At 40.2% G+C, this 18781-nt stretch overlaps 2 protein-coding genes across 4 annotated transcripts in view; both read left to right on the top strand.

Annotated features, from left to right (window-relative positions):
• FRS2 (fibroblast growth factor receptor substrate 2) overlaps window positions 1–5853 on the top strand; it is a 43195-nt gene extending 37342 nt beyond the window's left edge. For both annotated transcript variants that reach the window (XM_065743317.1, XM_065743318.1), the window contains exon 7: window positions 1529–5853. In XM_065743317.1, coding sequence (XP_065599389.1) covers window positions 1529–2479 — 951 coding nt within the window. In that variant the 3' untranslated portion in view covers window positions 2480–5853. The remainder of the gene's footprint in view (window positions 1–1528) is intronic.
• A 5252-nt stretch (window positions 5854–11105) lies between these two features.
• Window positions 11106–18781, top strand: part of CCT2 (chaperonin containing TCP1 subunit 2) — a 57410-nt gene continuing 49734 nt past the window's right edge. The window contains exons 1-11 of one of the 2 annotated variants that reach the window (XM_065743316.1): window positions 11106–11177; window positions 11626–11700; window positions 12092–12157; window positions 12689–12800; window positions 13239–13315; window positions 14247–14359; window positions 15270–15472; window positions 15635–15735; window positions 15823–15950; window positions 17128–17231; window positions 18279–18398. In XM_065743316.1, the coding sequence (XP_065599388.1) occupies window positions 11175–11177; window positions 11626–11700; window positions 12092–12157; window positions 12689–12800; window positions 13239–13315; window positions 14247–14359; window positions 15270–15472; window positions 15635–15735; window positions 15823–15950; window positions 17128–17231; window positions 18279–18398 (1102 nt within the window). In that variant the 5' untranslated portion in view covers window positions 11106–11174. The remainder of the gene's footprint in view (window positions 11178–11625; window positions 11701–12091; window positions 12158–12688; window positions 12801–13238; window positions 13316–14246; window positions 14360–15269; window positions 15473–15634; window positions 15736–15822; window positions 15951–17127; window positions 17232–18278; window positions 18399–18781) is intronic. The other variant, XM_065743315.1, reaches the window with a different exon arrangement.

Below are 18781 nucleotides of genomic sequence, written 5' to 3'. Positions count from 1 at the left end.
CTGTCTAAAAATAGTTGAAAAGAGTTATTGAATTGCTTCCTAGTCTTTAAGGCAAACAAGGACAACTCTCTCAGCTTCTCCTTGTATATCATGTGTTCCAGTCCCTCTAATCATGGCCCTGCACTGGACTCTCTCCAGTACACTGATGTCTTTCTTCTCCTGGGAGCCCAGCAGTCCAGATTTGGTATCAGCAGTACTGAATTGAAGATAGTAATTACTTTCCTTAACCTACTGGCTTTGCTTTAACACAAACCAATAGACATTTTGTATTCACTGCTGCAAGGGGCTTACTGCTGACTCACATTCAACTTGGATTCTGGTGCTTTTCTACAAGACTGTTCTAGTCAGTTGGTTCCTGGCCCATCTTGTCAGTGTTGTTCCGTGCCAGGCACTGGACTTTACATTTGGCTTGCAGAACTTCATGAGGTTTATGTGAGGTTATTTCTCTAGGTTGCTGAGGTCCTCAGTGAAAACCTTACAATTCTGAGAAAGAAAGCTATCAGAAAGTTTGAGGTCTTTCCCATCGTTCAGGTTGCTGATGAAAATGTTAGTTAAATTTAAATAATCTGGTGACAGGAAACTGTTGGAAATAAAAGAAGGTAAGCATTACAAAGTAAACTGTCTTTTGGGAGGGAATTAGGTTGTAGCCACCACAGAAAATCCCAGGAGTTACTGTTGTTGCTGCAGACTAAATGAGTTTAAAGAACCAGTGTAGAGTCAAGTGAGCCGTAAGTAACGCTTCAGTTTGTAGAGCTTGACAGAGAAGCTGTGAGGTGGTGTTCTTTACTCTAGTCTTTTCCTTTCAGCCTTATGCTGATCTGACGTGGGAACTAGGAAGGATAAATTAGTAGTATCTTCCTGTCTGTCTTAGTGGCACGTGGTGTTAACTCCTGCTGCTTCTTTATTCTGAGTGCCACAGTTCACATGGAAATGTGATCAGTTTTTCTGTTTCAGCTTCTGGTATGAGGAAGCTGTTGGCTCTTGAATGGCCTGCTCTTTCTGTAGAGCTAATCTCATTCTCACTCTGGAATTGAGTGGTATATAAGGCACAGTCCTGATTTGTTTTTATTTTTGCTTTTATTTTTTTGTTTTTATTATTTATGTATTGTTTGTTTTATTTATTAAGTTTTATTTTTTTATTTTTAATAGACAGTAGATTTCCTTTCCAGTGTGGAAATTAGGAAAATAAATTTAGCCGAAGTGACTCTGGAATTGATGGTCATCACTGTCGTGGTATGGGAGGACAAAGTAGAACTGTGCTTTACTAATTTGTCCAGACATACTAATGAGCTGGGTTAAAGAACCCTGACTGAAGCAGAGCTGGAACTGAACCTGGAAAGCTTCAACTAGGGCACAACTAAACAATTAGATAGAAATAATTGTTAATATGGGGTGTAAGTTCTATTCTTTCCTTAGAGTAACAGTAACAAAACCAGAGATAAAACAGCAATAAAAATAGAGCACAGCTCAGCAAAATGTGCCAAAGATGGCACAATTTCCTTTTATTTAATTTTCTTCTTCCTTTCAGGTGCACACTTATGTCAACACTACTGGCGTACAAGAGGAAAGAAAGAATCTCTCGAGTGTGCACACGCCACTGGAATCAAAGCTTTCAAACACTGAAACAGCTAAAGTGAAAGAAGATCAGATGTGTACTGATGACAGAGATGCTCAGGTTCTCCTGGAGCCTGAAGGAGTCAAGTTTGTTTTAGGACCAACCCCTGTTCAAAGGCAATTAATGGAAAGAGAGAAACTGGAGCAGCTTGGGAGAGACCAAGTCAGTGGCGGCAGCACAAACAATAGTGAATGGGACACTGGGTACGACAGTGATGAACGTAGAGAAACACCATCTGGTAATAAATTGGTGTATGAAAATATAAATAGGTTATCAATCCCTAGTGCCTCAGGGGTCAGGAGAGGTCGTTTGACATCCACCAGTACCTCAGATACCCAGAACATTAACAACTCTGCTCAGAGGAGAACTGCGCTGTTGAACTATGAGAACTTGCCATCCTTGCCTCCTGTTTGGGAATCTCGCAAGCTGAGTAGAGATGAAGATGAAAGTTTAGGACCAAAGACCCCATCTCTGAATGGCTACCACAATAACCTAGATCCAATGCATAACTATGTCAATACAGAGAATGTAACAGTGCCATCAAGTGCTCATAAAATAGAATTTCCACGACGTCGGGACTGCACCCCAACAGTCTTTAACTTTGACATTAGACGTCCAAGTTTAGAACACAGGCAGCTCAACTATATACAGGTTGACTTGGAAGGTGGTAGTGACTCCGACAACCCTCAGACTCCCAAAACCCCCACCACTCCACTTCCGCAAACTCCAACCAGGCGCACAGAGCTGTATGCTGTGATAGACATTGAAAGAACTGCTGCTATGTCAAGCTTGCAAAAAGCACTGCCCCGAGATGATGGTACTTCTAGGAAAACTAGACATAACAGTACTGACCTGCCTATGTGAGCCTGGGAAGCATTAAATCATTTGCACCTTTTGTGAAGTTTATAAAATTGAAGATGCAAGTAGTTTGCATTTCTTAACACTAACGCCTTTTATAGACTAATAGAACTTTTTCTGCATACTTCATGTACTTGTCTAACTAAAGGGAATTAATGTAGAGAAGTATTCATTTAGGTAACACTATTTCATTCTACAGTAGTAATTACTGCATAGCAGCATCACCACCTTTCACAGTGCCTCTTTAAATCGATTAGAGTCTGAGTGACATACCAGTTTTGAATTTATAAATATTCTGGTCTGGTGCCTATAGTCATTAATGGCATTTATAACACTTTTAAAAGCCTCTTGATATATGTGTTATTAGCAGGTAAACCTAATCTTTCAAGACAAATACCTACGTTCATTTCTCACTGACATGGCTCCTTCAGAATGAAGTGTATGTAATTCATTAACTCACCCAGTTTGATGTACAGAAGATATATTGGTTCATCTCAAGGGATACAAACACCACACTTTTCTTTTTTCTTCTTCGAAGACCATATGAGCAAGAAGGCATCTAATTCCCAGTAGTTTTCTTAAGTTGTGTGATATTTGAGAGGTCACATCAAAGTCTGTTGATCAGTGCTATAAACACATCTAAACCCAGCCTTAAGCTGCTTCAGCTAGAGGAGAATTCCAAGTGGCGTATCGCGTTCCCTGTGAAATCAGGCGGATTTTAATGTTGTTAAGAGTTCTTTTTGTGAAGGAATTCACAGGTTGGCTATATGAATTAAGGCTCTTCTGTCATTTCTTAGTTCACTGTGCCTTCCTTTCTTTGCATTTGTGTTTCTTTTTATCTGTTGTTTTATGAGTCAAAATTTTGTACATAGCTTTAATTATTGTTCAGGGTTGTGTGTGTGTCCGTCTTACTCTCTGCATTTGACAAAGAAAGACTCTTGAAGGTCAAATGTTTGTCTTCGTCCAGCGTTGTACCTTTTTATGCCTGACTGAGATACTCCAGCTCTCCAGCAGCATGCATTATTGCACAACTGGAAAGGTTTATTATGCAGTTATTGTCTTCCTCTAAAGATTCAGACACAGGTTACGTGGGAGTCAGGGTACTGGACTTGTTAGTTCTTTGTAGGAATTTGTACATTCTAGCAATGTACATCCATAGTTGATAGTATAATTTAGAAAGATATGTAGTAAATTATCTGAAGGTAGTATTATCTATGAGTACACTTCTTTTCTTTTTGCAGTTGGTGAATTTGGCTTCAATAATTGCTGCGCGGTGTTACAGGTACATCCAAGCAGAATGTCATTTGAATATGCCAGATGCACCCTTAGCAGAACTTGTTTCTTTTTTTTTTTTTGATGCTCCGAATAATTCTGGCAGTATTGCAGGTGCACCTTGGTACTAGCAGCAGCAGAGATTACTCTGAGCCTGTGATTGTAAAGGAACTGACACTTGTGAACTGGTGTGATGTAAAATAACCCTTGAACTTTGTGAGGAAAAAGATGCAAGAAAAGCCATCTGAAGATCTGGAAAATAAATAAGGGTCTTCATGCAATATTTAAAACTGTTTTATTTAAAGAAATATATATTTTTTCAAGTTTTTAAATTGGAGTGTATCCCTGTTCCTCTATTAACTTTTTCTTTGGTCTTCTCTCAGTTCTCTCAGCTTAGTAGAGGTAGCAACGGTAGCATCTGAAATACGTGTTTCTTGCCACATCGTTAAGGGATATCAGGCAACCTTTTAACTCTGAAAGACTTTAATTAATCTTTACAGACTTTGTGGTATCGAAATGCCAGACTTACAGAGAACGTAATTTGCAGAAGTAAGAGTTGGGTGTGGTTGAGACCATTACGAGGAACTTGAATGAAATAATTAATGATTTCACTGTCAACCTATGCAAACTGTTGCGATAGATTTGTTGACTGATGGGGAGAACTTGGTATTCAAGAAGGCAAAGGCCTCCTAGAACTAGAGATTTTTACAGGTCTGCAGTGTTAATGCTCCTTCACATCTTTTTCCCTTGCTTTACCTTGTGTTGTGGACCAGGCTTGTACTGATGAGAAATGATGAGGCATTGCACATTACTGGGTTAACGATACTGGTGTGATTCTTGTTCTTACCTTAAGAACGTACATTTAAGCACACTTAAATTTGTGAGCCAACCTGCTGCTTCAGCATGTTTTTTGAGGCAAATATGTTTATCTAGATTGCTGCTTAGAAATAATTGGTCCTCATCTGTACAGTACAGGTGCCTCATAAATTCTGATTAACTGAGTCCTTAAAAACACACCTGTGGGGCAGAGGAATAATACTCTCAATTGTCAGATAGGGAAACAGACCTAGTGCAGATCCAAAGTGAGCTGCCAAAATTACAAGAAACACCCCTCCTTAGTTCTGGTGCACTGTCCTATGCATTCATCCTTGTCTCAAATCCAAGAGGTGGTCAGCGTATTTTTTTTTTTAATGCAAGTTTCACACTAATTCACATGGGGTATTTTCTTAGCTCTGGTCCCCAGAATTGAGAACTTCCTGAGATTTTATTCTCCATGATTTCTAAATGCAAAGCCACGGCATTATTTTTCTTCTTGTTGTTAATATATACTAAATAAAATATCAAGCAGAGTGAAGTGAAAACCTTCTGTAGCATTAGTCACATTAACAAATCTGGCACCATGTTTTCTAGGACTATATTTTTTTATCCTCTTCTACAGGTGGAATAATGCTTTCTTGTTTTGTGTAAGCTGCAAATGTACTGGGTAGTCCCTGTTACCTGCACTGCTCATCTTTAGCATTCCTTTTATTTCTTTATTTTATGATCCTCGAAGTAGATGTAGTTGTGATGCACTTTACCCTTTGAGAGTTGGTAAATGTATTTTCAGTCTCTTTAAAGGTTGTGTTGTTAGGTTTAGCGTCTGTAATTTAGGATTCAGTTTTCAGCTAAAGTCTCACCACAGTATTTAGCTTGTATTTATTTTGGCCCCACAGGTGTGTAGAATGAGAAACTTCAAGTAGGTAACAAATTTCTTTAGTACCTAAGACATAAAGTTTCCACACAGTAGGTCATGCATGAATGGCAACACCACTACCAGTTCTGCTTTTCTTCCGTAGCATGCTATTGGCTGCTGCCCTTCAAACACGTTTAACTGTAGATATTCCTTCAGTGCAATGACTTGTGAAAGACATTAGAGTATCTTTTAAGGAAAGAAAACGTTGATGCAGCGACCAAAAGTTCATAAAGATTGTACCAGAAATACATTCAGAATCTAATCCGTTGGTTGTATAACAAAAATATTTTGCCTCAAATTGATACGAGGAAGTCTAATTTTAATTTTGTAGTGATTCTCTGTGGCTCCAGAAGAAAATTTAAAAATGACTTCTAGCCATTATTTTCCCCTGATAAGTTTTGCATATTAAAGTGTTAAATTTGATGGTGTGCATCAAAACACTATTCCTATTAAAATCTACAAAACACTTGTAGAAGTCTGAAGGGTTTTAAACATACTTTCTATCATAACCTGCTTTTTTCCTACCCCCCTCATTGCCCCCAGATACCTAAACGTTTTTGTGTGTTTGAACCTCTGACAAGGGCTTCAGTATAGGAGAGACCAGAGAAAGATCTTGACTGTATCAAGTCCAAAACAATGTCAGAAAGGGCTGCTCTTTTGCTGGAAACTGACCAGCAGTTGATTTTGCTGGACTTTTGATGGTGTGTTTGCTCAGAATCTGTTTGTTTTTCTGTAACTACTTCACACTGACATGGAATCATGAAACAGGAGATTGTCTTCACTGTTGGGGAAGTAAAACTGCAAATTTGGTTAGCTTCATGTACTGCTTTGAGCATATAATGCTCTATATGATTTGGACCTCTATTTCTGAGCAGTATTCTCCTCTTTGTGTAAAGTGGATTCAGTAGTGAATTCTATTTATTTTTGCACTGTACAAACTAACTGAATGGTTGCAAATAAGATAAAAAGCATTTATTAGGAACCAATAGTTGACTTGGGATCTGAAGTTTTTATGTAACCCCCAAGAGACCAAAAGAAATTTGATCCTTCCATTTGATAGACAGAATTAGGTGGCTTTGGAATTTAATCATAAGATCTTTCCCCATCTTTTCTTTGATATAGCAAATCAGGCGTTTATATTTGACAGTATTTACTTCATATCAACTTAAGTTCATTTTCATCTTTTATTATACACTCCAAAAAAAACCAACAAAAATAAAATTCCACCACAAAAGACTGCGTTAAGATGGAGTCAGGGTTGTTGATGTCCTTCAGACATAGCATGCATTGAAGAGACAAAGTCATGAGCAAAAGTCCTTTTCACAGTCTTTAGAAACTGCTTCCTCTTTTGGACAAGATAACTGACTAAGAAAAAGTCTTAGCAGCTGTAACTCTGACCATGTGTACGTTATTTCTTGTGATACTGTGCTGTAAGGTATGTGACTAAGTTGTCAGATGTCTTATGAGGATGTTTTCCTAATGCGGTGTTTACTCCAGATTAACGCAGTGTTTTGTTTGGAAATATGTAGGTGTACAGATAGAATGAGATATAAAGGTACCTTAAAGTTGATGAAACAAGTGTTGGATATTTCTATATTTTTATATATTACAAAGGGCATTTTGAATTTTTTCTTGCAGTTTTAATAATTATTTAGTGCAGTAATATACATACATTGTGACACTGTTTTCTGATATACCCATTACTTCGGTGTAATTCTATTTTATGTAGCAAATATGTGTATATAAAGGAGATTCTGTAAAAATACGATTGTGAGATAGGCTTGAGCCCTTTGGAACAGGGACCGTCTTCCTGCGTGTCTGCAAAGTCCTTCATGCCTTGGGGTCCCAGCCACAGCTCCCGACCGAGACATGTGGTGAACGAACCATCAAGAGATGAATGTGGAGGAGCAGCTCTTCTGCTCTCTGGGGAAGCCTTAGGACGAAGGTGCCACAAAGCTCCCCCTGCCGCTCCCCAGTGCCAGGGCCGTGCCATGTGTGGTCGCTCCCAACCACTTGCCAGCAGCCCAGAAAGCCTGGGCTCGGTGCGTCCTTTGCTCTGGTCCTTCCTTTTGGCAGTGAAAAAGGAAGCCTGAGGCAGGAGCTTTGATGTCATCAGGGACTCTGCCTTCCTAGCGCATGGGGCTCGCGCAGCATCCCTTGAAGCCAAACAACTGATTCATAGCTGCTTCTGGGCCTCTGGGTGTGTGCCTGCAAGATTGAGATCTGCTGACAGCAGCTCTGTTACACCTGAGGACCTGGTTGGTCGAGTTCTTCAGGAATGGTCTAAAAATACTGTAAAAATATAAATATATTTAATTACATGTACTGAAAACAAAAGTCCTATTTGTTGTGGTCAGAGTTCAGATTACTATGTGAGTTTTGATTTCTTAGGCATACCTGCATATATATTGCTTTAACTATTGTGTATGAAAGAGGAAGTGATTCTAAAGTGTGTGAAAGATCAGGATTACACCTGTGTTTGTAATGGTTGTGTTACTTAGGAATGGATATCAGTGAACTTAACTCCATATTAATGCAGTTTTTTTGCATTAGAATGTGTGTATATCATACACCTGCATTTTATATATAATATATTATATATTTGGTACTAACTTTGTATTTTCCCTGAAATTTGCCAAATCTCGAAGACAGATGTTCTCACCCGTAAGGCTTTGGTACTTAATAACTGAATGTATATGAAATGTTCTGGTATGAATGACAGTAATGTTGTACAGTACCCCCCAATACAGATGTTTCAACCAGCAGGCCTGTTGCCTTTTTTTGCGTGTTACATCTCAGTCTGCTGCAGCATCACCTTATGTCTCGTGAAAAATTGTCTGTGTTTCTAACTCAACTGCAGAGCTGCCCTTACAGTACAGCTGACGACAGTTCTATCATGTATGCTGGCTGGTAGGAGTAAGAATACAGTAGTCACCAGTGTGCCACAAATGCATTTATTAAATGCAGAAATACGCATTTCTACAAAGGCCAAAATCTTATGTTGTACGTTCCTTTCTTGTCATTACATTGTATGATATTGTAAGATTATTGTATGTCCTAATTTGCATTATAAAATGTTTTTTTCCTACTTAAAGGCATAAATATAGCAACTTTGTATAAAGGTAGCTTTCTAGATTTTTATTTCTTTTATATAAAAAGGTCTAAACAGTGAGAGTATCATTGCCAAACTGTTTATAAAATTTCAGTTAATTTGCCCTGATCAATGAATTTGTTTTTACAAACATTCCATGTTTCTTTTATGAAAATTATATTATACTATGCAGAAAGAGTGTATTTTTATGCCATTCCACATTAATCTTAAAACAAAAAACAGAAAACAACAACAAAAAAACTTGTTTTAAGCTATCCTTATTGAGAAAGCTTACCAAATGTTCATTTTTAAAGATGTATTATGTATTATGACAACATTTTCCCCTTTACCAGTGCCAACTTCATTTGGAAAAAAAAATAATAATTGTAGCATGGCAATAAACTATTGATTTTACATTGAAAATAATGTGTGGGTTACTTCAATATTTACCACTGTCAGTGTGAATTCATATTCCATTAGTAGCCTTTTTTGCTTTTCACTGTTTCAAGGCAGTGATAAATATCTTTTTTTTTTTTCCCCTAGTATTCCATTCAGTTGTGGGAAGAAAATCCAGAAGACAGTGACCCAGTGTTAGTAAATTTTTCTACAAGCTTTTGTTTCCTTTCAGTGTTCTGGTCCTTTTTTTCTGCTCATAGGCCTGGATTGTTGTTGTACTGCTGCTATCTACTACTCGTTAGCAAATCACATACCATCAAGTTATTAAATGACTAAGATTTAACAAAACCTAAACTCTTTTTTTTAGCATTGTACCAATAATTTCAGAAAAGTAATAGGAGGTTATATATAAATACAAGGTTATAAATACAAGGTTATAAATACAAGGTTGAAGCCCTGTCAGGATGGTCTTTACTCTTTCCTCCAGAGATGATAAAATGTAGTGATTTAGATTAGTTTGTAACTAATTTATCATAGAACTAAATTATCATACAACAAAACTATCATACAATTGTTTGAGTTGGAAGGGGCCTTACAGCCCCCCCCAGTTCCAACCCCATGCTGTGGACTGGTTGCTACCCACCAGCTCAGGCTGCCCAGGGCCCCAGCCAACCTGGCTTGGTGCCCCTCCAGGGATGGGGCACCCACAGCTTCTCTGTGCAGCCTGTGCCACTGCCTCATTACCCTGACAGTGAGGAATTTTTTGCTTATATCTAATTTAAACCTTTTTAGGCATGAAGCTATTACCCCTTGTCCTGTCACTACGCTCCTCTTCAAAGAGCTTTTCTGTAGACATCCAGAAGGTACAGCTTCAGTGTTGGCATGATCTGACATTGAGTTGCCTTTTTTATATGTTTGCATATCTTTAAGTGCAAATAATCTTAGCTCAAGGCTATGTTGGTTGTTTGATCTCTGGTGTTTTCTGGAAGTTCTACATGTAACTGTGAAGCACAAAACTTGTCTCAGTTTGTGTTAAAATAAGCCAGAACACAGCTTATTTATAACCTCAACTTATACCATGATAACAAAAAGTGAATTAAAATCAGTATTAGTTCAGTGAATGAATGCTTTGAGATAAAAGTAGTTATTATCTTTGTTTTTTCCAGTTCATTACCCAACCCAAAACTCAATATGCTTTTCTATGTATCTATGAAGGAAACTGAAGACACTGTAATTAAATCAGTACTCATTTTCAGAACAAGGCTGGGGTGAAAGCATGGCCCACTCCCTGAACAGAGCAAAAAGCCCTTCCAAAAAGTCCTAAACTACAGCATAGGAAGTTCTGCACAAATGTGCCTGGGAACTCCTTCACAGTGCAGTGACAGAGCAGTGGCACAGCTGCACAGAGAGGTGGTGGAGTCTCCTCTGGAGACGTTCAAGACCCACCTGGATGCCTACCTGTGCAACCTGGGCTAGGGAGCTGCTTTGGCAGGGGGTTGGACTCAATCTCTGGAGGTCCTTCCAACCCCTACAATTCTGTGACTGTGATTCTGTAAACTAGGCATGCTTGCATTGAGAGATGGGTATGGAAGGTGGCAGAGTTTTAGTGGTGGTCATTTTACCTCTCCATTGGGAATGACACCTGCCTTTGGCCCTCCTGAGCGTTGAACACACACCCAGAAATGTTTCTCAGGACATGCTTTCTCAGGCTTTGCTTTTTTACCTGAAAAAGAAATTGGAGAGCATGCAACCCCAGTCTCTGGCACAAATAATCTGAGAGCAAGAGAGTACCAGCAGAATAAAAGGAATAAGTCGTATTAAGCAACTTCTTTATATGTATATCGTAGGATCATAGAAGTGTTTGAGTTGGAAGGGACCCATAATGGTCATTTAGTCCACCCCCTCTGCAGGGGACGCCTACAGCTACATCATGTTGCTCAGAGGCAAGCAGCCCGACCTTGAGTGCCTCCAAGGATGGGTCACCCACCACCTCCCCAGGGCACCCTGTTCCAGTGCCTCACCGCCCTTGCTGTAAAAGCCTTCCTCCTTACGTCCCGCGTTCCCGCTTCCCGCCGCGGGGCGGACTACGGCTCCCAGAGCTCCGCGCGGCGCCGCCGCTTCCTCTGACGGCAGTTCCGCCGGGCGCTGGAGCTGAGGAGCGGTGTGCGCGCTCGTCCCGTACCCGAGGCGGCTGAGGGTCCCGCGGCAGCATGGTGAGCGGCGGGCGGCCCCGCACCGCACCCGCCACGCTTCCACCCGAGGGGGGGGGGACGGGAGGAGTGCGCCGTGGGGCGGCGGGAGAGCCCTCGTGGCCGTGGCGGGGAGGATGGGCCTGGAAGGTTCCAGAGCGCGCACGAGGCGCGCCCGTTAGGCCGCGGGCGGGGCCCGGCGGGGGTGCGGGATGAGGGATGGGTGCTGAGGGGCTGTTCGGGAGCAGTCCGTCTCACTGTCGCTTCACCCCGCAATTCACGTCATCTCTCAGCTAACAGATGGCGATATGGGTTATCAAACGCGCAGTCAAGGTGCATTCGTGATGAATCCACTTGTTACCGAAACCGAACGCGTCGCGGGAGTTAGCTCGGCATTGAAACTGTTGTTGAGATGGTTGGCGCCGGGGATTTGTCTGTTAACGTGCAGCATTCTCTGCTCGTGCCGTTGTAGGCATCCATTTCCCTTGCTCCCGTGAACATTTTCAAGGCGGGTGCAGATGAAGAGAAGGCAGAAACAGCTCGATTGGTAAGCTTATTCTCGAAGAAACTGGTGGTGCTCTGGGTGATTATAACCACTCATCTCCAGTTTGCAGTGGTGTTGGGCTTTGTCTGTCTCTTACTGCCTTTTGTTGTTGCAGAAGGTAGAAGTGTTTTGTCTATATCCACAGAGTTACTCTGTATCACGGTATGGAAGGTTCTCGATTCCTTAGGAGTCTTCATTTTGGCTCTGAAACAGCAAAAATTAAATGCATTTTGCCTCATTACTGAAATATGGCACTTAAGAAATTTGGAACCGCATTCTGCTGAAAGGAGTTTCCAGATAGAAGAGTTTGGTTAAGAAGTTATAGCCTAGCACTTACTTATTGTTCTAAAGTAGAAAGAAATAATTTTCTAAGGCATGTTTGGTTTCATTACAGTCATCCTTTGTTGGTGCAATTGCTATTGGTGACCTGGTCAAGAGCACTCTGGGACCTAAAGGCATGGTAAGATAGCTGCAAGTTCTCAGTGATTGTGTCTTTTAATCTGTGACCTTGAGCCATTCAAAACTTGTGGAGTTCCACCAGGCCAGGTGCAAGATCTTACACCTGAGTTAAGGCAATCCCAAATATGATCACAGGCTGGGCAGTGGGTGGATAAGAGAGCAGCCCTGTGGAGGAGGACTTAGGTAGGTTATTGGATGAAAAGCTGAATATGAGGTGTTGACATGTGCTTGCAGTCCAGAAAGTGAACCATATCCTGGGCTGAATCAAGGGAAGTGTAACCAGCAGAGAGAAGGAGGGCATTGTCTGCTTTTTCTCCTCTCTTACGAGGGTGTGCCTGCAATGCTCTGTCCAGGTCTGGGGTGCCCAACACGAGAAAGGCATGGAGCTGTTGGAGTGGGTCCAGCAGAGGCCACCAGGATGATGGGAGGGCTGGAGCACCTCTTTTATGGAGACAGGCTGAAGGAGCTGGGCTTGTTGAGTTTTAATAGTTACTGTTCTTTTTCAAACTGTTCTAATTCTTTCATCACGTAGGACAAGATTCTCTTAAGTACTGGGAGAGATAGTACAGTGACAGTGACCAATGATGGTGCAACCATCTTGAAAGCCATTGGAGTTGACAACCCAGCTGCCAAGGTCTTGGTTGGTGAGTTTCTAACAGTTTGTCATTGTCATACTTGGAATTTCTTCACCTGCAACTTTCTTATGTAATTTTAGCTTGTTCACAGAAAAGTACATGGTGTGAAGAACAGACGTACTCTGTGAGAGACACTGCATATCTTATACCTGAGAGCATCTGTCTGGCCTTGCTTCATTTTGATGACAATCTTTAGCTACAGGTTGAGAGAAGGATGGCTCTTGAGCACTGACTGAGGCTGGAATAGGTCTGTGCTGCAAACAAAGATGTGGAATTTGAAGGCTGCTGCATTTGCATCTCAGATTTTTCTTTGACTTGTCATTTGACAACCTTGTTATTTGGCAGTAGAGTTCTTTTTTTCTTCCTTAACGTGAGATAAAAATGCTCTTGATTATAGCTGATCAAGGTGTTCTGAATCAAATCATTAATTCATTGACTTTCTTTTAGATATGTCAAAGGTTCAAGACGATGAAGTTGGTGATGGAACTACATCTGTCACGGTGTTGGCAGCTGAGTTACTGAGGGTGATGTATTAACATTTTCAGACATTTTTGTATAGGCTGTGTAGTCCTGGGATATCAATGGGACGTGTTATTGATGCTTATGAGGAGGGCTCCCAAAGAACAGGAATACTTTGCCATTAAAATACATATTTCTATATATAGTCCATATAACTTATGAATTCACAAATATTTTAATTTGGTACAATTCTTAAAAATATTTTCTCTTTATTTTGCAAGTGAAATATCAAAGTATTTTTACTCAAGAGTCAGTTTCTGGATTTTGTATTGAGCAGTGCATGCAGTGTAAGGCTTGGTCCTTTGAAGTCTTTTTTCCACTGTGTTAAGGACGGGGGAAAAAAAAACTAAATTGTCAGATTGTTTTGCTGTGTGCACAAGACCTGAATTCAGAAAGTTCCTTTTAAACACTGTATATTGAAGATTACCAAACTCTGTGTTCGAAATCACTATGAAATGGGTCTCAGAACTGAAGAGCTCGAGCTGTACTAGGGAATCTGATGATAATAATTTGTGGCTCTGAGTTCAGGAGCATCTGAGAGGTGTTGTGTCAGTTTGCTGACTTCCTTGCAGAAGGGAGTTTGAGGGTGTTCCTTGCTCTCCTCTGGGCTCCCACTCCACCTTAAGCTACAGATTTAAGTGAACGAGGAGCTGATGTGTATCATCAAGTGGGAGTTGGCTCTTTTGGTGCCTATGTCTGGTTGCTATTCATATTAGAATTAGTTCTGTTATTCAATTCCAAAGGCAGGTCATATTTGCCTAGATTGGAGGAGGGGGGAAAAGGTGCCTAGAATGTTCTCCCTCTCTTAGGGCTTCATTTTATTTTTATAGTTCTTAAGCTTTTACTGGCATTCAGAATTTTCATATTGCTCTGAAGTATCTTTCCTAATGTAAATGTCCTGTGTAAGAAAGCTGATGATTAATTTTATTCAAATAGGAGGCAGAATTACTGATTTCAAGGAAGATTCATCCTCAGACCATCATTGCAGGTTGGAGGGCAGCCACCAAAGCTTCGAGAGAGGCACTCCTGAAAGCAGCTGTGGATCATGGGTCAGTAATGTACAGCTGTGGTAGCTCTTTATAAACTACTTGAGGTTAAGACTTATCAGTGAGAATTATGTAACACTGGGAAATTTTTTGCTGTCTTTTAAAGAGAATAAATGGATTCAACAGTCGAGGGGAAAAGACTACTTTTGAGTTAGGTGAACTATAGAAGCTTTGTAAAACTATTGAGAATTACTTGTGATATTCAGAAGCAGAAAATGAACTCTTATTTTCTTCATAGGACAGAAGTCTGAGTAGTTACTTCAGATCTCTTACTCTGATTTTAAAGTATGTTTGAATTCTTTACATGACAGCACAGGCTTTTATAAGTGAGCACCGCTGAGTTTTTGTTCTCAGTCAGTCCAGGCTACTTCAGTAGTGCAAGTACACAACGTAGAATGCTGGTTTAGTATTGTAGTGCAAATAGTACAAGAACAGTGAAATAAGATTTATTTGTTTTTAAAGCCGTGGTATAGAAGGAAGAAGCACCCATTTCTGGTTATCTATTGTCAAGAAACTGTGCAGCAGTTTCTTGGATTTGACAAAGTTGTGCAATTTCTTGTTCTGTTGGAAGCAGTGTAGGTTTAAATATTTTACTATGTTACATAGCCAAAAATCTTGGATGTCATGGTGGCATACAGGTTGCTGATAATAAGTAGCAAAATGCAGGTAAGTCACTAAGACTGAATGGATTTTGTTAATTGTTAGTTATGTTTACTTGTACCAAGTACTGTTCAACAAAAACGAGGCTAAAATTAATTGAAACAGGCTTCAAAAAAGTATTTTGCTTGTGGCTTTTCCAGTTTCAAAATGAGTATGGCTCTTATTTGTGCCTGGTGTTTTGAGATGCCGTGACAGTCCAGTGATAGCTGTCAGATTGAGACCACCTAATGCTGCTGTACTGCCTTTATTGTAGTGATGATGAAGTGAAGTTCCGCGAGGACCTGATGAACATTGCAGGAACAACTCTGTCATCAAAACTACTTACTCATCATAAAGATCACTTTGTCAAGCTAGCCGTGGAAGCTGTTCTTAGGTTGAAGGGTTCTGGAAACTTGGAGGCTATCCACATCATCAAGAAACTTGGTGGAAGCTTGGCTGATTCTTACTTAGATGAAGGTAAGTGTTTGTATGTCCTCTATTATTGAAATGACACTGAAAAGTTATGCGTCACTGTGGTAATGCTGAATTGTAAAGTGCAAGATTTTAATTTTTGCAATAACATAAACGGACTATTGTCCTTTCTTAATTTGAAGTCTGAAAAATGCCTTGTTACTACAGGCTTTTTGCTCGACAAGAAGATTGGTGTAAACCAGCCCAAAAGAATTGAAAATGCAAAGATTCTTATTGCGAATACTGGTATGGATACAGATAAGATTAAGGTATGTGACAGAAGTACTGTTTTGAAACAGTGTTTTCTTCAACAGCATTAACTGCTCAGGCTGAACTCATTGTTTTCTTTACTTTAGATCTTTGGCTCTCGTGTTAGAGTGGACTCTACAGCAAAGGTTGCAGAAATAGAACAGGCAGAAAAGGAGAAGATGAAGGAGAAAGTAGAACGTATTCTTAAGCATGGAATAAACTGCTTTATTAACAGGTATGGTTATGTTTCCTCAGAAAAGGGGTAGATGCAAACACAAAGTAATGAGGTTTAAATACTGTATGTGTATGAAGAATGTTATTTATACACGTATCTGTAAAATTAGTTGATGTTAACTGATGTTTGATAGATTCGCTTCAGTCAGGCCGCTGTTTTCTTTTCATCCATGCCATGTACCATACACCATTGTCCTGCTGCTTGGCTGTTGTTTAATTAGGGATCCATGCTTAAGCCCAAGTAGTCTTAAGTAGTATAGTCTCAGTAGTGTTGCTATGGTTTTATAGTCACAGATTTGTTTAGTTACGTAAAAAACAGTGACACATCTATGAATCTCAGAATCTTTTCATCTCTCTCACGTTTCACTACTTTGTGTTCTGGTGTAGGCAAAATGAGTGGTCTGTGCAGTAGACATAGTACAGATGTATGGAGTCTTAGGGTCAGGACTCCAGTGAGTGGACTGATGGAAGGATGTTTCAGGTAATGCAGAAAGAATTCTCTACTTCCTAGCTGCTATGCAGTGTGCCTGAAAAACAGGTGGTGGCTGCCCTAAGAAGTTCAAGTAGCAGTCAGTCATTGCAGCCAGGCTAGTGATACTCTAGTTAGACTGACTGTTAAGTTTTTTTTATTCACTGATACAATTGACTTCTGCTTATAGCTGTGTAGATCTCTTCCACCTCTGATGTTTGCCACTTGAATACCGCTGAGGGGATGTGTGATATGTTGAGGCAATGTTGATCTAGAGCAACGCATACGGTCTCTTTTGGGGATAGATTATAAGTATCTGTTTTCTCAGAGGTGACACATTCCAGCTTCTGAATTTCTACAGTCTTCCTTCTCTAGTTTGGAAGGGAAAAATAGTTTGATTGCTGACCGCACTTTGGAGAGAGAATATACACGTGGTCTTCTCTGTAGTGTTCTATCCTGGTGTTAGAAGACTGGTCACGTAGTGGTAGTTTGTATTTTTTTTCCCTGTCATTGCTGTTTGTTTGCTTCTGTGTGAGTGTAACTTTGGGTGGCTGGTGCCTCACGTGTGGTTGTTCCTGTAGCTTTCAGCAGTCTACATCCATACTGCTAAGAGTTGGCTGTCCTTTCTTATTCTGGTAACAGGCTTTAAAAACTCTCAGAAGGTTTGTTCTTTCTGTAATGGGAAGCTGTGCCTTTGCTTTAATTGCAGACAGCTCATCTACAACTATCCTGAACAGCTCTTTGGGGCTGCTGGTGTCATGGCTATAGAACATGCAGACTTTGCTGGCGTGGAGCGTCTGGCTCTTGTTACAGGTATGTCTTGTTACAGGTATGCTGCCTCACTGCGTGACACTTGGAGGGCCACGTTATTTGTTTGATCTTCAGTAAATGTCAGTGATTGATCAACTAGTTTTTACTTTCTTTCAACTATTAAGGAGGTCTGTGAATGTGAAGAGTACTTCGCATAAGCTTTATTGTACACAGCTTGCATACAAATGTATATGGTGGAAAGCACAGGATGATAAATCTACAAATGAATACCACCTTATTATTAAAGTCTGTTTGACTCTCATAACAGAAGAGTGAAGGGGCATCCTCTGTTAAAAAAGTGGGCCTGAGTCATCAGCTTGAGATGGGCTGCAAGTAACACGAACAATCGAGATATTGATAGTAGTGGTCGGTGATCAGGAAAATGGAGAGTTTGCTCTGCAGAGAGAAGGGAAAAGTCACTCTCTGGTTTCATCCATTAAAACTAAAACTGCAGTTGTGTGCAGCTGTCTGTAGGCACCTTGATGCAGGCAGGTTCTGCAGTGAGAAGCTTTGTTCTGGAAGAAACTCAGGTTTTATAGGCAGAACAGGTGGACCACACTGCATCAAATCATAGAGTATAAATGCACACTGTACTGCAGATCTCAGCTTTCCTTTTAGCTACACCCGAACCGATGCTGTGAACTAGTGTGGAATAACAGAGCGTATGTTTTGAATGAATGCACATAGCTGATTTTTTAGTGGGAAAGTTCTAGCAAAGTGCTAGAACAGTATTCTATTCAGAGACATTCCGGTCTTTGTAGTATTTATGGTATGGGAGTTTACAGGTGTTGTACAACATGGCAACTGTGGCATGCCGTGAGTCTCTTGATTCAGAACTATGGCCATCCATTTTCAGCTGCTTATTTAGAAAGTCAAAATGTCAGTAGAAGGCTTCTCGTACATACAGTGACATCAGAAAATTTTGGCTTGTCAGTATTGTTACCTCAAATTTATTCTTAAGCAATTACATGGATTTTTTTTTAATTTCCTTTTTTGGTCTTGGCTAGAAGTGAGGATGCTTTTTGACTTTATACGATCTTACATTTGTAGGTGGTGAAATTGCATCAACCTTTGATCACCCTGAGCTAGTAAAGCTAGGAAGTTGCAAGCTTATTGAAGAAGTCATGATTGGAGAAGATAAACTCATTCATTTCTCTGGTGTGGCAATGGGTAAGTGTTTTAATAGGGATGGCAAGCTGCAATATTTGGTAACTCTGTGCTACCACTGTTCAGTTACTAGGATAGCAGTGCCTTGTAGTGACTTTATCTGTTTCTGAGTGTCTTGTTCTTCAGTAAAACATAGTTCCTACCAAAATACACCTTCACAGTTGAAAACAACTGTTCATTTACATAGTGTTAAATGTTTACGTAAGAATTGTAACTGTGGTATCCAAAATTTCTACTTCGGGTGATTAAACTGGTGGGAGAAGTAGCAGTCTGTCATGCTTCAAGAGCTGGCTAGCTTCTTCTAATGAATACCAATACCATACATTACCACGTGCTTGTTTTGAGATAAGTTTCGCTTCCTGTTAAATTAGAAAAGGCATTTGGAG

Source organism: Cyrtonyx montezumae, unplaced genomic scaffold (assembly GCF_038088225.1).
Source record: "Cyrtonyx montezumae isolate F1298 unplaced genomic scaffold, pur_monq_1.0 scaffold_3, whole genome shotgun sequence".
Taxonomy (NCBI): Eukaryota; Metazoa; Chordata; class Aves; order Galliformes; family Odontophoridae; genus Cyrtonyx; species Cyrtonyx montezumae.
This window is presented reverse-complemented; position numbering and strand designations above follow the sequence as displayed.